General features: G+C 43.0%; 1 protein-coding gene across 1 annotated transcript in view; it reads right to left on the reverse strand.

Moving 5' to 3' along the window:
- LOXHD1 (lipoxygenase homology PLAT domains 1) overlaps window positions 1-19193 on the reverse strand; it is a 121597-nt gene that overhangs the window by 66322 nt on the left and 36082 nt on the right. The window contains exons 7-14 of the mRNA XM_085528198.1: window positions 17686-17809; window positions 16494-16744; window positions 15456-15591; window positions 13034-13194; window positions 12721-12807; window positions 9814-9949; window positions 7931-8085; window positions 5624-5784 (exon numbers count right to left, since the gene is read on the reverse strand). Of these exons, the coding sequence (XP_085384324.1) occupies window positions 5624-5784; window positions 7931-8085; window positions 9814-9949; window positions 12721-12807; window positions 13034-13194; window positions 15456-15591; window positions 16494-16744; window positions 17686-17809 (1211 nt within the window). The remainder of the gene's footprint in view (window positions 1-5623; window positions 5785-7930; window positions 8086-9813; window positions 9950-12720; window positions 12808-13033; window positions 13195-15455; window positions 15592-16493; window positions 16745-17685; window positions 17810-19193) is intronic.

The raw sequence follows: 19193 nt of genomic DNA on the forward strand, positions 1-19193 counted from the left end.
TCTGAAATGGAGGGGAACCGATTTCAAACCTGGTACCTCCAAGGCTGCCCCTGGAGGAATTACAGCCCAAATGCACTGTACTCTGTATGGTAATCATTGTATGGCATATAGAAGGAGCTCTGGTGGAAGTCTCTCACTTTTCACACTTCCAAAAGCACTTTTACCCACACAAGATATTCCCAAAAGCATCCACCTAAGGTCAGATTTCCCCCACTGATGTCAGTCCCCAAATATTAGACTGTGAGAGCAGGAGCAGTTCTCAGAACGCCTTCTGTTTCCAGGTACACAGCTATTGGCAGCAGCATCCTTTGCAAACAAAAACACAGCTTAAAACCATTGGGGGTGAATGAAGAACAATGGAGCAAGCTCTGGCAGGCCATGCAGAGTATTTAAATTGCATAAAGTCATAATTCCAAGAACTAGAGACAGAAAAACATGTTTTCAGAATCTGCTTCTTTTTAAAGAAGGCCACACAGCTACATGGGTGACAGCAGACCACGGAAAGAAGCCAGCTTCCCAGTTAGGTTTCTACCTTTGATTCTGCTGATGAACCAACATGAAATGAAAGCAGTGAGTGGCACTTGTAACTGGGGGCTGGGGACATGAACAACTGATGCTGGTAGCTGGAGGAAACACTTTTGTGCTATCTCATTGGTAAAGAAACAACACAGATTTCAGTCATGGCCAGTAGGGCTTGGTAGTAGGCAAGCAAGTATTCAGTAAGACCCAGGATGATGGACCTCCATTTCATCCACCTGAAGGAATGTTATCTTTTTAGTGTCCTCCTCTCCCTCTCCACACAGAGGAAAACAATATACCCAGTGAAACCATGCAGAAACCATCACCAGGAAAGAAGTCCAAACACAAACTGGAGATGGCCACTCGCAGCAGCAGCAGCAGCAGCAGCTAAGTCCCCATGCAAAAGAGAGAAGCACACACCCCCCACACAGACATGCATATCCACAGCCCCCCCTAGAAGCTTTTGCAGGTTGTCGGGTATGCAGCCTACCCCGTATTCTTCCCTTTCACACTGCAAAGCAGGTGGCCATGTGCATATGGCTTGAGAATGGCTAAGAGCTAAGGGGGTTCAGCAGTAAGATTTAACACCAGGAGTGGTCCTCATTGTGGTGCTGTGCTTTGATGGTGGTTGAGAGGTGCAGTAGGGATAGAAGAATAGAAAATTGTGTAGGATGAAGTACAAGGAGAGCAGAAGAGGAGCATGCTGAGACATCAAGTCCTGAAAGAGGAAGACATTGCATGAATTGATAGTTTGGGGTTGGAGGATGCATTTTACCTGATAGAACTGGTCCTTAATACCCTTCTGTCATGTAGTTCTTTCTGCTGGCTAAGGATTCACATCCTTGGACACGTATCCAAATGTTATGGGATCACATAATCCCAAAAGACAAGGTTCTTCTCTATACTGGGAGGACCAACTAAACCAAACTCAGTCATCCCAGGATCAATGAATTCATCATGGCTCCCAGGAAAGCAGAAGCCACAAGCTAGAATAAAATTCTGCTCTCTTGATGTTGTTCTTTGTGCCTTGAAAGCTGCAGTTTCTGCTGCCAGTGTACATGCTGTTGGTTTTTTTCACCTTCACCACTGCTGATGTTTTAAGGATGGAGAGGGGAGAATCACCCTTCTCCACTAAGTTGGCAGAATGCAAATACGTTCCATGAGAGACAGATCTCTGTGTGCAGTATGGTGTCAGCAGCGAGGAAGGACAAGAAAAGTGCATCCAATAAGGGAGGATGTGCCCCTACATAGATAATTTCCCTCTACCAACATTGGCAGTTACTGATGGCAAGGAAAGGAGTTTGCTTTGGACTGGAAATGGAGGATTATCAGCAGAACTGGCTTAACGCTGTGGCTTTTTAGGCTGTTTCAGTAATGAGAATAGCATTATTTTCTCAAGAAGGTGACTTTAAGTAGTGGCAGAGGAATATTCAGATGAACAATGCTACTGTATTCCTTCTCTTCAGCACATGTGCTGCAATATGCTAAATTTACTCCAACGTATTTCTAATAGCATATCACTGAGCAGCAGACGGCAACCAGGGGTTTATAGTCAGTCTTCCTCTGAACTCAAGTGGATTGACACATTATAAATACTTCAGGCAACAGAAAATGGATTTTTTCAGCATAGTTCTATCATATTCCTAGTACAAAAGACCTGTCAAAATATTCTTTCATTCTGCCATAGTCTGCTTAGTTTCTATACAGCTTCAGAGCAACTAATTCACATGCCACTACAGCTTCTGCAAGGGTGTATCAAGAACTTAGTTTTAAAGAGATATTATATGTCCAGTAACCCAAAGTGGGCAGAAATGTTGCATGGAAGGCACTCTAGCATGAATGTCTAGAGGACCAGAGAGTCAAAGAAGCAATAGAAAAATGAGAATGGTATCAAATAACATTTGAAATCCTTCAGATGGTAGCCTGTGTGCAGCCAGAGTGATTAGTGCATCCAGCCAACTTCTTAGAATCGTAGAATCTTTAAAGCTGGAAAAGACCACTAAGACCATCAGGTCCAACTGTCAACCCATCACTGTCATGCCCATGAAATACTGTCACTCAGTATGACAAATTCAGACATACATGCATATCTGTGTGTGTCTTCAAATACAACATACGCATATGGGTGTGTACAAATTAGATATTGTAGCGTATTCAGTGAAACTCAAGGAATTTTCTCTGGATCCTTGGTATGATGAGCACTTTGGCATCTGATTGAATAAATGTTCTTTCACAGGGGTTTCCTGGTGCATCATCTATTCATGGTCTGCTCACTGTTCTTTAGGGAATTAATTATGCCCTTTTTTTACTGGAGAAAGAAATGGGACATTGCAGTCCATATGCTTAGAAAAAATTGCAACTAAGTATTACTGAAGAATTCAGCAGAACCGTAATAATTTACAGCATGTGAAACTGTATGCTATCATGAACTCATGACTACCTGATCGAAAATTCATTTTGGTCTGGGATATAAATATTATGAAAAATAGGTTATTTTAGAGAATGTCAGCTAGTCCATTCTTGGACTTCTGTAGAGGATTTGGGATTCAGCTCCAACAATCATGAATATTACAATCTCATGAGGTCACAAAGGAGGAATAATTCTGCAATGCACCCAAGTGAGGTACTAGTAATTCCACAAATAACACTTGGAGAAGTTGTATTTTCTCCATACATGCAAATATCAAATGACTGTTTTAAATATCACTGACTCTAAAAAGAGCTACAAGCCATTCTCTTTGGAGCCAGCTACTTTAAGAGTTTGAAAGCACAGGCCTGGGAGTCATCATTTCTGGCTGCTCATCTTGAGCCTGACACAGATTCACAATTAATCCACTTATCTTCTCTTCATCTCTGTTGGCTCCCTTTAAGACAAAGTTCTTCTCCAAGAGCTGTTGTGACTATTAAGTTATAGATCTTCCTATAGAGTCGTAAAAAAAAAGCTTTCAAATCAAAAGACAAAGCATAACCACGTGTATGAATATATATAAAACTAGAACAGAGATTTCAGTGAGTTATATGCAATGAAGATGTATATGAATGTCATATGGGCATCAGATGCAGTGGAAACTGCTTAGCCAGCTCTCTGTCATAAGATCTGCTCTCAACGTGCCAGTACAGCTTAGTTTTTACAGAGGTAAGGAGTATCAGGTGATCTCTGCACAGGTGAGATGTGTTCCTGCTGGAAGGTATTTTGTCCTTTAGCTGAGTTCCAGCAGCAATTAAGCTGCAAAAATGAGTGAAGTATCTTTCAGAAAGGACACAGCAACAGGAGGTTGCAGGAGTTGAAGTTAATCACATCTTGGAGATGGGGGCGGTGAAAACATCAGCATGTCCACTGGCTGGCCTCAGACTAGCCAAGCAGAAATGGAAGCTTCCCTGGGATGGAGTCTGGCTTACACTGGCTAACAAACCTCACTGCATTGGCTCACTAAGAGAAGGCTGCTCTTCTTGGCCAAGTCCTCTACAATACCTTGGCTCTGAAGAAGCAACCAAGAAGTTCCTTCCAAGGATCTGCCAAAGCAGTGGGGATACAAGCTGTCCTTGGCCCACAGGACTGGAGGGAAACTTCCAAATGCTGCAGGTCATGGAGATACTTGTCCTTCACACGGAGGATGCAGTGGGTGAGCACCTTCTCCCTCAGATGTCTCGACTCCATGACGACACCCGTATACTGCGATGATGCCCCTGTCTCTGAAGAGACACGGGCACCAAAGATAGAGATAGGGAGCAGCTTTCCCTGTGTTTGGAGGCGATCAGTCATGTTACCTTCTCAATCTGAGGGGAAGAGATAATGCTGGCACAAGGACAGCAAATGAAGCCACATGAATGGTACTGATCTCACTCGGAAAAAGGGACTGTGAGAAAGGCAGGAAGAGTGGAATTCCATCACTTGTGACTTGAAGCCTGAATGCACCCCATATTGGGGTGAATATATTTTGGAGTTATGATCTTGGGTTTTGTTGTGTTTTTTTTTCTCCCTCCCTTTTTTGTCCCTGGCCTGAGAGGAACACCCCATGGACTCTGCTTCTTCTGAACCACATTAGTTAACCTGGAGGATATGAGGTCAGCACTCCAAGTATTGGGGCTGGGTTCTGGTTTATATTACGCTGACTCCCCAGATTACAGCGGTGTTCTTTGTGATTTATAGAGGCAAGAGGCAAGTAATCAGCTTAGTGATTTTACCCTTGTTTGCAATTTAAGAATAATTGTGTTTGAATTTCACAATTTCACATGTCCCCCCAGAGAAGGATTTTTAGAACAGCTACTTGCTGCTGTTAGGTGAAGCTCAGTGGATTTCCATTCTACTGGGTGGACTTTCTTCAAAGGCAAGTGGAACTGCACAGTGCACTGAACTATCCTGAACTATCCCTGTTTTATTTTCAGCCAGTTATCTCTGGTTTGTACCAGGATGTGGAGGCAGACCTCAGTCAATACCAGGACAGATGTTGATGTAGGTCTGGCTACCCGTGGGCAGCCTCACTACAACACATTTCCTTTGGCCACTTGGTTGTCTGAGAAAGAGAAGAATACAGTTATAACTCATCCATAAGGCTGACTTACAACCCTTTCCTCTATGACTCTCTAAGCTCGATGTGCATTTCCCTTCATTCAAGGAGCTTTCAAGATGTTAGTAGAACAATTTTACATTTTCCCAATATGAAAAAAAACAACAAACAAACCCATCCCACCACTCCTGGAAAGATGGGATGTGCATGCGAGGGAACAGAACTTTGTTCCACACATGCTATACAGCCAACAATCTGCAGCAGATTGCAGAGCATGTTTCTGCAGCAGGAAATTGCAGTGATGCTGGATATGGGACTGGAAGGTTGTGTTTTGCCTTTTGAAAATTTTCAGTAATGCTGAGCTAATTGATGAAAAGTTCACAGTTCAGATTGCTGCTCACTTGGTTAAGGGGAGCTAACAGCATCTTAAACCTCCCAATCCACACCCTTTGCTTTCAGGCTTAGCAAAAATAAATAAATAAGGATTAAGCTGTGCTTGGAAAATTCCAGTCTTGGAATGATAGCTAGGATCTTCAAAGTCTGGCAAATGCTTAGCGGGAGGCATGATTAGCAAGCACAAGCATTGTTTCCAGTACCTGTAGCAGGGGAATTCCACAGCCTCGCTTTCTGGCTGTCCTTCTTCCCTCACTATCACTTTGGCAAGGTACCAGCCACTGCTTCCTCCTTTGCCATCATGCCCTATCCTCACCCTCCTCACCTGCTTCAGTGTTACTGCTTCAACGAAGAATTCATCAGCCTTTGAGAAGAAAAACAAACAGGTGAGGTAGTATTTCTCCCTAAAAACAAATAGGGAACTCAAGTTTATTACTGCAGTCAAACCAATATCATGAGCATGCTGCAAGATGGAGGAGTAAGTGCAAATTAATCTACCAAGAATGAAAGCTGGAATATTGTGATAGAAGTAGAATATTAGATTCATAAATGTATGATCTCCCAGCATTTTAAATCTCCCATGTCACTGTTTGCCCTCCTGAACTGTGCAAAAAAAGAAAACTGATTATTGTGGAGTTCACAGAGGCAGGAAATCCTGTTTCAAACTCTTGCTCATGAGCTCTCTGGGAGAGCCTGGGCATGTCACTCTAGACCACTGCCATGGAGGAGGATGATGGTGTTCAACTGTGGAAGAGTAATTATAAACGCAACCCTCATTGCTTCCATTATTCAGGACTCAAAATTAAGACAACTGAAAATACAGACACAGTTTTCATTGTTAATGATGGGCATCCATAAATGAGTAAGTGCTGGCTACAAACTCAAAACTGCTGCATGGGAATTTAAGTTATCAAAAGCTCACTGTGTTAGTTTTAGTCAGTACAGTCTGATGTTTGTCTTACTTATTAATTGCTGATAGAAATTAATGAGAAGTAAGTGGGAGGAACTGCAGCAGGGCAAACATCTAATTTAAAGGCATCTTTAAATTTTACCTTCTATCCAGGCTGTTAATTTGCATCTGCAAGCGAGCTTTTCAAGCTAAACTGGTAATCAAGGTGCTATTGGATTTAAGGAGTTGTAAATCAGAGACCACCTTGACTAAGCCACGTTTCTTCTCAGCAGAGCATTTGAGTTAATCATGGTAGATATTCAGTCTCTTAAACATACGAGCTCTAAGTTTGTCAGGATCAATCTTTAAATAACTTCCAACTCACCCACCAGCTTCCAGCTCCGCGTGCCAAAAGAGCACTTATTCATTATCAGATTCCAGTTTGCTTTATATTGCCTGGATACTATTAATCACATTGAACAGCTTTCCCGAAATATTCTTCCTATCTTCCTTGGTTTACTTCATTCAAGTTACCCTTTAGCTCATCTCAGTGGGAGTAAGGAAAAAGATTGATCATCCGTGTTAAAATATCTTTTGTCTTCTGTGAGCCAAACGCCCCTCTGAAACTCCACCAGAAGTCTTCAATATCAAAACACGACTCATTGTGCTAACGTTTTGACAGAATAAGACTTTCCCATGTGACATAACGACTCTCCTTTACAGTTTGGACCCGTGTGAGTATTTATACAAATGCACAGGCAAAAATACAATGTTTGCAATGTCTTTGCCCACAAGCCTTTGTATCAGAAGCAGAATGAACTTTATGACTGCGTAAATGCCATGTGTCTCCAGACAGGTTTAACCAGCACAAGATAAACCTAATGAAAATTCTTCTCAAGTCTACAAAACGCAGAGACCTCAGGGAAGAACTGGAAATTCTGAACACTCAAAGGCAAATTTGAAGCATTAATGTATATTTAAGAAGCCTAAATCCAATGGTCAGTTTTGAAGATCTGACCTCATTTTATCTTCATTTTTTCTTTCCTGATTTTCAGACAAATGATGATGCAGAAGACAGAAAATTTGCAATGTTTTGTGGTCAGATTTTCAAACTGCTGATCGTATTTTACTTATTTAAATCCAACCCGCAGCATCCAAAGCATTCCTCATAATGGAACCTATTAAATAGGTTGACCTCATAAATCAAATCTGCATATTATCTGCTTGTTAATGCAGCAAGGACTTCAGCTTCAGGTTGACCTCTTCACTATTATTTCCAGCTTTCAGAACAGGCTCAACTTTCCTGGAAGATGGAAATATTACCAGGAGGCTTCCCCAGTCTGAAGACACAACTTCAATGCTCAGCACTCAACTCAAGAGCAAACTAGGACATTTATGTATGAAAATAGCATTGCCATGGAATGGAACACTGCCCTTGACCTCGAAACACAACCAGTTCTGATACTACCTGGCCGTGATTTTTTTTCCCTCCTTCTGCTCCTGGTCAAACCAGTAGGGAAATCACCCAAGTTTGCAACCCCTCAGTAAACACCTACAAACCATCACAAGTTTTAATCGGCACTTTCCAGCCCCATCTTAAGGAGATGCTATTTGAACTTACGTTGCCTTTTTCAAACTTATTGACGTTGTTTATGCATTTGTAGAGGACGCGGTCTCCCGTGTCCCCCTGGTCACCGATGAGGCAGACAAAGACGTTGGCATCTGTGCCGCTGCCACTTACCATCCCCGTGCAAACCGTCACTCGGTATTTTATCACTGTGGAGGCAGAAATTAATAAAGCAGTTTCAACAACACAATTAAATTGCCACTTCAGTTTACAAAGATTTCAGAAGCTTGCGATTGATCTTTAAGAATTCACTCTTCCAACTGGTAGATTTGTATCTGCATTGGCTCTTAACAGTTTCACTTTATTGCTAAGAAAACAAGAAAGGAAAAAAAAAAAAAAAAAAAAGGAAGCCCTGAAATATTAAGAAAACCCATAAAATCCCTCAGGAGTACCATATGTAGGTACACAGGTACACCCTCCTTTGGTAAACCTCACAGTCTGGGATGTGGGGCTATACTGGAATCTGGCCATGGTTCTCCTGCCATGCCTAGGGACCACGTAACAGCCTCTCTGGGGAAAAACCTCTGTTTTGATATGCAAGAGCATGGCAGAAGGAAAGAGTTAAAAAGAGCCACATGGTCTGGCACATAAGGAATGGGTGATTTATGTTGACTGCATAGCGGTGGACAAGCCCAGCTGGCCAAATCTCCTTGGGTCTCTTGCAGTATGACTGACTGGGTCATGTCTTTTCTCCTTGTCGCCTCTAAGGCCATGTCCACAGGCTGAAGCCACAACTAATGCCTCCTATGCCATACAAGAAAACATTCCCAGATGGAATTTCAGCATGAAAATTCAGCCCATAGACCTACATTCATGGAAAGGAGACAGACAGCGGCCCTAGACTATTCTAACTTCTTGATGACTTGGGAGGGTTTTTGGTGTTCCATCCATTCCTCCAGGTGGGACTAGAAGTCCGTCCCTTCCTCCCAGTACACAAGTGCTGCATTTTGGCTCTGCTCAGCACAATTGCTCCTTATGGGAAAGTGCCTGCATTTGAGCTCAAGCAGCCCTCTCTACATGCTGATTAAAAATACATTTTAAAAACAAGTTTATTTACATTTTAATAACATCTGCAATTACAATTACCCTTCCTCTTTTGAGGAGCAGCTCAGCTGCATGCAGATCACTGAGTTTATTGGAAATCTCAGCAAAGAGGGGAATCGTGGTCTATGGAGTGTGGACACCCACTGTGTAATTTAGTGGAAATAAAAGAAAACCCAATGGCCACCTTGAGCTGTTCTGCTTTCCAAAACTCTCCTTCCAAGCACATTTAATTCTTGTGACCCAAGGTCAAACAGAAGTGACCACTTCAGAAGAACAACACAAAGTTCTGTGACTTTCCTTAATTAAACTTCTAGTTGGAGCATAATCAGCCCAATAAGAATTGCTGTTTTCTTGTGTGCTCTTAAAGGTGCCTATGCTCTTGCACAACTCTTCTGTGCATCTGTACATCAATACATATAGCTGAGTAAATAAATTAATAGATAGGTAGAGAGGTGGATATAGCTAAATAAAATTCTAACCTTAAATTTTAGGATGCTTTCCAACTAAACATGATTTATACGAGCTTCCCTTCAAACCTGGCTTTTCGTGTTTGAAGAGTGACTGGGAAGAATGCAAGTTGGAAAAAGATATAGCTCTGGAAAGATCAGTGTGATGGGCAGAGCTCCCCCACCTCCCAGCAGAGAGAAATCTGCTCAGAGCCAGAGCCTGGGATTTCTGATGCCTGATGCAGCTAATGATGTACACAGAAAAGGCTGCAGAGAGAAAGTGCCAGAAAGAGGAGCTAGTTGAATGGCACTGCTCTGCTCATGCATCCCTCAACAAAGAGGGTTTCTTTCTATTCAGGCCCCAAACACTGAACCCATGGCTCTCACCTGGCATGACTTCAGTCACCAGAGACCCCTCTGCAGGGAGCTCCCGCACCACCTCGTTGTCATCTTCATTTATATCTAGCCAGCGACCACAGTTGAACGAGTATTTGTCTTTTGTCAGCGTTTTCAGCAGAGTTACCTTCATTAAACCAAAACACTGCATGAGTTCAGAGCTTAGAGACAGAAAGCAACCAGCTCCCAGCAGGCTTCTGTCCAAGAAGCAGGAGTGGGTCACAGGAAAAAAATAACAGGCATTAATAAGGAAATCATCTTCCAGAGCTATGTGCTACAGTGTGCGCCCTCCAAAACAAGTGCAGGCTATCACAGTCTCTTGTCATCTTTTTGTTGCTCTTTTCCCCAGTTGCTCTGCCAGCTTGTGATGGATTTTATGGGTACTGTGGCTCAGAGTAATTGCTCATCATATGCCACATCATGTCCAGCGCAAACAAAAGAAATGCATATCTTCAGCTGGGGACAGCAGGATGCAGAGCAGGCATGTCCTTTTAAAGCACAGTCATCGTGTCATTCATCATCAGGGGGAGTTAATTTTGTAGGGAGGAATCTTCTAGCTTTTGAGTAGGCCATGACGGCCATTTGCCACTGCCAGACTGGGTTCTAACTTTTACCCTATCCAAACTAGAGGGAAAAATAATAAATAAATGACTTGTAAAATACGTTTATTTATTCTTTTTTCTGGGCTTCTTTGCAGCATTGTGATCCTGTTTCTGTAGCAATGACAAACCCAGGAGCCTGGCTTTAATCTTCAGCCATGAGGTCGAGTCACAGACTGGAAATACCAACTTAGTATTGAGTTAAGAATAAAAATAAACTGAATGAGAGCAAAACACAATAGAAAAGAAAAATGACAACAATAATTCAAATATTAGCAATTATTGGGGGGTGGGGGGGGGGAGAGAGAATAGCAAAGAACAGAGCAGAAAATATTGTTATACCACTGTACAAATTCATAGAGCAAACCCTGGGTAGTGCTAGCATTTCTGGTTCTCTCAAGCCAGAACCAGTAGGCAGCACAACTAGGAAACACCCAAAAAACCAGCAAACAGGGATGGACAAAGCTCTGGAGTGGCTTCCAAATGAGCAAATAAGGTAGGAATATGCTTAAGGACCGAAGAGCAGGTAAAGAGAGGAAAGGATGAAGGTCTCTAAAGTCAAAGGCAGAATGGAAAAGGCAGGGGGATTCCTTCTCTTTGCTACAAGAAATAGCAGTCATCAGATGACCCTGGTAAAGCAAAGCTGAAGGCAAGCTTCAGTGTTCAAAGGGAGAAAGAAATGTCTGAACAAATAAATGGAAGAGAAATGTTAAACTCTTTGCATTTCGTAGATCTGCTCAGGAAGGAAGCATTCCACTGGGAATAGTCAAAAGATGGGGGAGAACAAGGGGAAAGTAGCATAAATGCTTGTCCTTACTTTCTGTAATGATGCATTTATATTACACAGGAACTAGGTGGACTTTTGGTCTGATCAGTATGGTTCTTTCTGTTGTTGAAAATGAATGGCTACACAGAGATGGAGTAATTTCAGCATGAAATGTGTGAGGACTGCAAGAAAGCATTGTTCAATGTTCAGCTGGAAGTTCCTTGGTTCTCAAATGGATGCATGAGTGGTGGGATTTATGTGCAGCCAGCTCAGTGTTGAAAGTGTCAGACTTGCTGTCCACAGGAGGCTGACTTTGGCATCATCACCATGTTTGCTCAGACAGCTTGGCCCAGAATGAGTCTCACACAGACTATTAGGTCCTTCTTGCCTCCACTCACACAATTTCTGTGTAGAAAAACACTCACAGAAATGCAGGTCTGTGGAAGGTCTAAGCACTCTTGCTCATCACTAACTGAAAATGGTACAGGCCCAAAGTCTAACTGCAACTTTCCCTTTGATAAAGACCCCATTCAGACATCCTCTCCCACCATATGGAAGACACAGCAGTACTTGATGCTCTCTCAACACTGTTGCTGTGGTTGGCTGCATATGCTTTCACAGCTCTCTGACTATGCAAGAGAGTAGAATCTGTCAAAGCACATTAGAGCCACGGAAGAAAAATCCCTAAGTGGTAAATTGTGATTTATCATCACAGATATTTATGGCTGCAAAGCAAAGCGTTTATTTTCTTAAGTGCAGAAAAAGTCTTCCAAGTGCTAGAGAAGAAGTGGTGAAGCTTAGAGATGAATTTGCTGCCCTAGCAGACTTACATGAGGGCTGATGGCACAGTAATCACTGCAGGTGGAGCAAAGGAAATGTGATGGAAGGTCAAACTGATCAAACTACTGAGTGGGATGGGAGGGACAAGGAATTTCCTCCAAAAATATGCAATGAATCCATCGCTCTGTGCATGTTCTTGCACAGGCTACAGTGGGCTGCCCTTCAATTCCTATTTTTGTGTAGGATTTACACCTTCAACCCTCAGCCAGAAGAGTCTGTGATTGGAGGGACCTTTAAGCACTGCACATAGAACCACAGAATCGTAGAATTGGCTTGAGTTGGAAGTGACCTCAAGGATCATGAAGCTCCAATCCCCCTGCTGCATGCAGGGCCACCAACCTCCGTATTCAATACCAGACCAGGCTGGCCACAGCCCCATCCACTCTGGTTTTGAACACCTCCAGGAAAGGGGCATCCACAGCTTCTCTGGGCAGCTGTTCCAGCACCTCACCACTCTCATAGTAAAGAACGTCCCTCTGATATCCAACCTAAATCTTCTCTCCTTCAATTTAAAACCATTTCCCCTTGTCCTGCCATTATCTACCCTTGTAAAGAGATGATCGACTCTTGTAAAGGGTTGAAACTCATCAAAGTCAATGATCAGCTGAGGAACACAGCAACCCTGCACTGACAGCACACGTTCCCCTGACCAATGTGGTTTTTCAGCTGTGCCTTTCATTTCTGTCTTCTCACCTTATCCAGGTGCCAGCCAGCAAAAGGATTTCTTTTCTCATGCCAAATCCGAAGCTTATAAAATGTGCCCAGATCAGGGAGCTCAATCTATAGAGCATAAAAACAAAACAAAACAGGAAATGAGTATTATCCATTTCTATAAGTCAATGAAGCATCTGCACGGAAGACACCACTGAGGATCTCTTGAGAGACAAATCAAAAGAAAAAAACATAGAGGTATGCACTGCATGCTGCTGATTTTCTCTATGAGACTGAAGCCAATGCCCGGAGAAACTACACTTGGCCAAATTTATCACTGTCCAGTGATCCATACCATGAATTTGTCAGTTTGTCCAGCTTCAAAGTTGTCTGAATTGTTGTCCAACTTCATCTCATCTGACTTTCCTTTGTCTCCGTAAATCTGGAAGAAGATGGTGGCATCTGTCCCTGCGTTCTTAATGTCACTCGTCCAGATCCACAGAGACCAGGGATTTTCTAAAAAAAAACAAAAACAAAAACAAAAACAAAAACAGAAACCAACCACAAATTGAATCATTTAAAAAAAAAAAAAATTTAGATTAAAAAAAGGAATTTTAAAGGCATTTTGTTTAAAAACATAAATTCTTTCAGTCTCTGTGTTACAGAGATAGCTGGATGGCGCGAAGGAAAATCAGCTCCAGCATAACACCTGGGAATGGGATTACCTGGAATTATAATTCTATTTTTCAACTTCAAATAAAATGGGAAAACACATAAATGACCAATTTGCAGCTGGGCCATATTCTTCTGTATCACACACTACTAATAGGGCAGATGAAGGACGTGCTCTACCTGTGTAGCTTTTTTATACTTCTCCAGCACCTACAACTGCAAGACCATTATCATCAGCAGCTTCACATTCATTTCCATGTCAGAGGACGGTATTATGTATGAGGAATTGACATTATTTTCTTAAGAGCCCCTCATCTGTGTTGGTAATGCTTCATGTCTGCAGGCCTTGCTGCACCTACAGAAGAAGGAGCAGATATCCTTCCCAACTCAGACATCAGCTGAATTATTAAAAAATCCTAATGAAAGTGTTGCTAACCCTTTTGGTATATCTCAGACCACATGAGCATGGATTGACCTTCAGAGCCCGGAATAGAATATAAAAGTATGATGACGTGCATATAAATTACATTTTTACTGATCCACTCAGCATTTGGTTGTAAAAAGGGAGGTGACTGCCACCCCCCCAAAAAAATGAAGAGGAAGATCAAACTTTCTTTAAAAAGAAGTCTCACCCCCATTGGAATAGTATTCACAAAGTGTCTCCTGTGAAAATCACCAGAAAGCTTTATTTGAGCAAAAATAAGGCAGAGGCAAGTTAGTGAGTACCTCATGATAGAGCAGCCTGGTCTCCTGGGGAAGAGACAAGGGGAATGGAGACAGCAGGGACTTCTCTGTCTGCTGGGCTTGGCCCTCTTGACCTCTTGCTGAGGGGAAGCAGCAGCAATGTATGCAGGGAGGGGCGAGGGGGTTTGCACCAGGATTAAATGCTGATAAAGCTTCCTCCTGCTGGGGAGCAACGTGCAGATGTTGCTCAGGGACCGACTTCACCATGGATACCCAAGGCAAAGATGAACCCAGCATTGATCAGCTCACAGAAAGGGACAGTCCCGCACTCACGGGGAGAGAGGAGAGATGACAGAGTGGGTCTTGTCTGACTCCCAAGTCTTACGCTCCTGTAATCTGGCAGCTAAAGGTCACCGATTTCTCAGGGCTAATGCTCTCTGTCTATCTCCTGCACTGCGGCAGCAGGGGAATTAGTCTGTCAATAACAATCAGAGCTGATAATAGAGGGTTAAAGGTTGCAGATGCCTCAGTTAAATGGACCGAGTGCAGGCGTGATGTGGTTGTAACACCGACTAACATTTAGATAAAGCTTATTTAAATGAACTGCTGTCTAGGCAGGAGCCCACCCTGAAGCACCCGGACTAAATCATGTCTATTATCTTAATTAAAATGTTTTGCTTGCACACAGGTGAGGCAGCAGCAACCCAGCTTTGGTGCTAAACCACTCATCATGGCTGAGCGCTGGGGCAGCGTATGGATGAAAGAGCAATGCTGATTCCAGAGCTGCTGCTCTGCACAAACATGTGTGCTTGCCTCCCTCTAGAGAAAAGGCTTCAAACAGAACACACATACCATGAGATGAACATTTGGCAGCTGGACAGGACTGAAAGTTGTTTTTTTCTTCAATGACCAAAAGTGGAAATGTTGAAGTTAGCAGGAATCGTGAACAAGACTGACTGCACGATTCCCAGCTTGGGCTTTTTTTTTCCTGTTTTCCCACAGGTTTCTCTTTTTAGTATATTTAGGTTTTGTTTCCATCTGGAACAGGTAGCTTTTTCCTCTATAGCAGTGTGAAAGTAGCCTAGCTTATTTGCAAAGGTGAGTTGGTGGCTGCAGTACCCAAAGCCCAGTGACTATAGGGAGGTTGATGGGTTCCTTCCTGTAAGGAAATGAGTGCACTTCTTCAAATCATTTTAAGTATTTTTCTGAAGCTGCTTTACTTCTTTTCTTTTACTTTTCTTAAAACTTCCCAAAGCAGAATGCTCAAAATTATGATTCTATGAAAATAACGCTGGACTCAATTCACTTCAGCATCCACCTGACTATAAGCCTGTCTGTGTTGCATTGGGTATATCCCATGCTGGGTACTGTCAGATGGGGGCAGGTGGTGTCTCAGGAACCTATGGGGCACTTGGACCTACTTTTGAGTCTTCTCTGGCGCAGGGAGACCATTTCATAGAGCTCCCTCTCTATGAGACCATCTCCTTCATCTTCATCAAGCCATTTCCCACATGGAAAGGTTTGTTCAATACCAGTGAATGGGCAGTAAACCACCACCTGGAAAAGAGACTGGCAAGGTGAGTCTGAATATTCCATTACTGGCAGACCACAAGACCATGTTATTGACAGCCTAAGCAACTTATGCAAAAACAGACCTGAAATTCTTGGTCCTGCTTTCAAAGCCAGGCTTTGTGCACCAGCATTTATCAGTTCCAGCAACCTGCAGCATATCCAAGACCTTTCCATCTTGTTATTCCCTCTTTTCCAAAGTAAGACCAAGTGGGTCATCAAGAAGAGGCAAAATAGCACCAGGGAGAGGGAACAGGAGCACTAACAGGCGGTTTAGCTGCAGTCATGTCAGCCTGCAGCACAGACCCTCCACCACACTGGTCCATATAGAAAATACAAGGTACAAAAAGCCTTTAAATGCATCCTAGGCTGGTTTTGTTTACCAGGAAAACTTAAACTTCCTCACGGCTTCTGTGCAGGCTGATGCCTCCCTGCTCTCCCTCCCATTAACTCCTGCTGCTGGTGTATGTAGTGCAAACGCCATAACTCCTCCCAGTAACAGAGGTGGTCAACCACCTTTTTTCTGGGCTCCAAAGAGCACTGAAAACTTCAGGGAAGTTTGGATATAGATAGCAGCTTTGAAATGTTCAGTGCAATCCAAGACCAGGTTTCTGGCTGGAACCTTGGGCAAACATCTGAAGGGGCTAAGCAAAAAATAATCTCTATTTTGGTTTTTTTGACTGCAAAGAGACAGCCAACCCAATTAGCAGTTGATAGATTTATACATCTAATGTGCCTTTGAGGCAATCAGCTACTACCATGCATCATATATAGTATTGACTTGCTAAACTGGGGATATTGTCATCCAAACAAAGGCAGCCTTTTTTATCACTGGGGTCGGGTTATGAATAGGAAGCAGCCTGAGCTGCCTGCCAACGTCGTAGTCTCACCTTCTCACAATACCAGCCAGAGCTGACGCCACAGTTATCATGCCCAATGGTGACCCTGCTGAGAGGACTGAGAAGAGATGCTATCTCCACATTAAAGAGATCTGTCCTGGCACGCTCAAATTCACCTCCTTCCAGGAAAATTGTCCCGCTGTTCTTTAAACCTTTGGAGCCATGCAGGATTACATGGATCTTGGAGTTTGTGCCAGCGCCTCTGATATCTCCCGTCACTACAGCAACATTGTACACAATACCTGGAGGAATATAATGACAGTTGGGTAAAGAAAAGGGAAAAAAAATGAATTGACAATTAAATTGCTTGATTTTGAAAGGTCCCAAATATCCAATACGTCAGGGAGTGCTTGAAGACTGGAAAGATGTTTCCTCATACATGCTTTACTTCTCAGAAGGCTCCCTGGCAAGCATATCATAGGCCTTTGTCATGCTGTTGAAGGAGACACCTTTCTATGTGTTTTGTGTTTTAGGAACTGTGTATAAGACAACTGGGATTCAAGCTAAGTCCCTCCTTTTCTTACATCAGCCAGAAATGTCAACAGGGCCTTTGGACTAAGTGAAAACATCAGAGCTCACTCTTTACAGAACAACCTTCCCTCTCTTTAAAGTTTACACTAAAAATTGTGTTTGCGTATCTTTTACAGCGCATGTGGAATGTGTTCAACTGAACTCATGACAGCACATTCGGGAATGGTAAGATATTAAGGGGAGATTCTGGTAAATGAATTTTGGTTGGAAGATGTCATACACCTCTCTTGCTGTTCTTCCCAGCCTGTGCCCTGAAGTTGGGATTCTGCACCCACAACACTTGTTCTGTAAAAGGATGCACTTCTCCCTATACATCAATAAATATGCATCACTGTGAGGCACCAGAGTGGCTGTGGGAATAGCTGTCTGCTTTCTGAATGCTGGTGAACGACTCGCAGAAGCACGTGGTGAATCTTTCATTCTCTGCCCATCATGACATCTGACAGATCAGAGAGTAGGTCCTGCATGGATTCACCAGGTATATGTGCAGGTGGGACATGGGATGACAGTTCAGGCACAGAACTGTGTGCCACCAACATCTGGCCCACTGCAGGAGTTCTGGCATTTGCTCTTGTAGGGAAAATAGGACTAGAAGTAGCAACTAGACCTTTGTGTCTCTGCTTTTCCCACCATAGATTCAACACAACTTTACCTGTGGCTTCAGTGCCCCCAACAAGAATGTCCCTCTGGATTTTGCCATCGTCTTCATCTAAAGCAAACCAGCGTCCAACTGGGAACTGGTACACACATTTATTACCGATGTCTTCAATGATCACCTGGGAGAAAGAAACAGCACACTGAGAAGTACATGTGGAAGAGGTGAAGGTGTTAGACAAGGAGGTGACAGAAGCGCAGAAGCTGAATGCACACACTCTCACCTGATATTCAATATATTCAACTCTCAGGCAGTTCCCTCTCCACTCCCTAATTAGCACTGACAGGATTTCAGACAATCAGTGAGCGAAAACCAGGCTTTTTTCTTTTATTTTTTCCTCCATTGAACTCAATCTGCATCTCTCGCAGCGTATGAGAGCAGATGTCTCTGCTAGCAGGACCAGCTGGCTGGCCTGTCTTCCTTTCCTCCAGAGCCCATTGCTGGCTACTTTTCTCCATCAGCTGAATGGCAGCCCTTTGTTCTGCGCTGGGAACAGGCTGTCTTCTTCTTTCTGTTTTAGAGCCTTGTTATGAAATAATAGCAAGGAATTTTAGGACAAATCAAGACCGTTGGATCAGCTTGTGTGGCCCAGCAATACTTTCTTATCCCATTCAGTTACTACAGGATGGAAACACTTGCAAAGACAGCCTAGAAACCCTGGGGTAGGAATAGTTTCTATTTTGGAAGAATTTGCCTCTGTGCTCTATTCAGGAGACATATTCTTCTGAAACAAACCAGGGAACAACCTTCACTTTTAATGTCAAATTAATGTCAAATTAAGCCAGTGTTATCCACCTGGAGGTTCTTGCAGCTCCTGCTGCAATATTTTCTTACCACCATTCCTGAAGTTTGCCATAAGAGTTACTGATGTATTCTGAATATGCAGTAAAGAGAATTTAAGATTTTCAGCCAGAAAACAAGAAAGGAAAAAATCATGTTGGATATTAGGGCTGGGATTATCATTATGGGAGAGCAGTGCAGTGCTGGAACATTAGAGACTAAAACATTTGAGGTTCAAGAGAAGCATCAGTGCTCAGCTCACCCTCTACCAGCTCGTCCTCTTTGGTTTCCTGTCAATGTATTTATTCCTATATTTAGAAAATCAGCACTAAATGTATGCTTCATTAAAAACACAAGAAAAAATGAGAAGAACTTCCAGTGCTGCTTAGTAAGTTCATTCAGCAGTGTGAATGACAAAGTCCCCAGGTTTTCGAGAGTATTAGAAACAAAGCATCAATTAGCAGTAGGAAATAACTGGACGGTGGTTTAGCTCTTCCATCTGAACTTACAGGCCAACCTGCTTCTTACTTAATTACACAAATCTCAGCATTCTGAGGCAGAACACAGAGGTAAGGTGTTGGCTGCAACCAGTCCCTGCTATGGGCTTTGGGGGTTAATCTACCTAACCAGCATCAACAAGCATGCCATGCACACCACATCTGTGCTGTGAGAAGGTTTCTTTTCTTTCTTCTGCATCCCTCCCCAAAGCTATTACAAGGAGCACA

The sequence above is a fragment of the Coturnix japonica genome, chromosome Z (assembly GCF_054131305.1).
Source record: "Coturnix japonica strain WE chromosome Z, WE-NBRP24, whole genome shotgun sequence".
Lineage (NCBI taxonomy): Eukaryota > Metazoa > Chordata > Aves > Galliformes > Phasianidae > Coturnix > Coturnix japonica.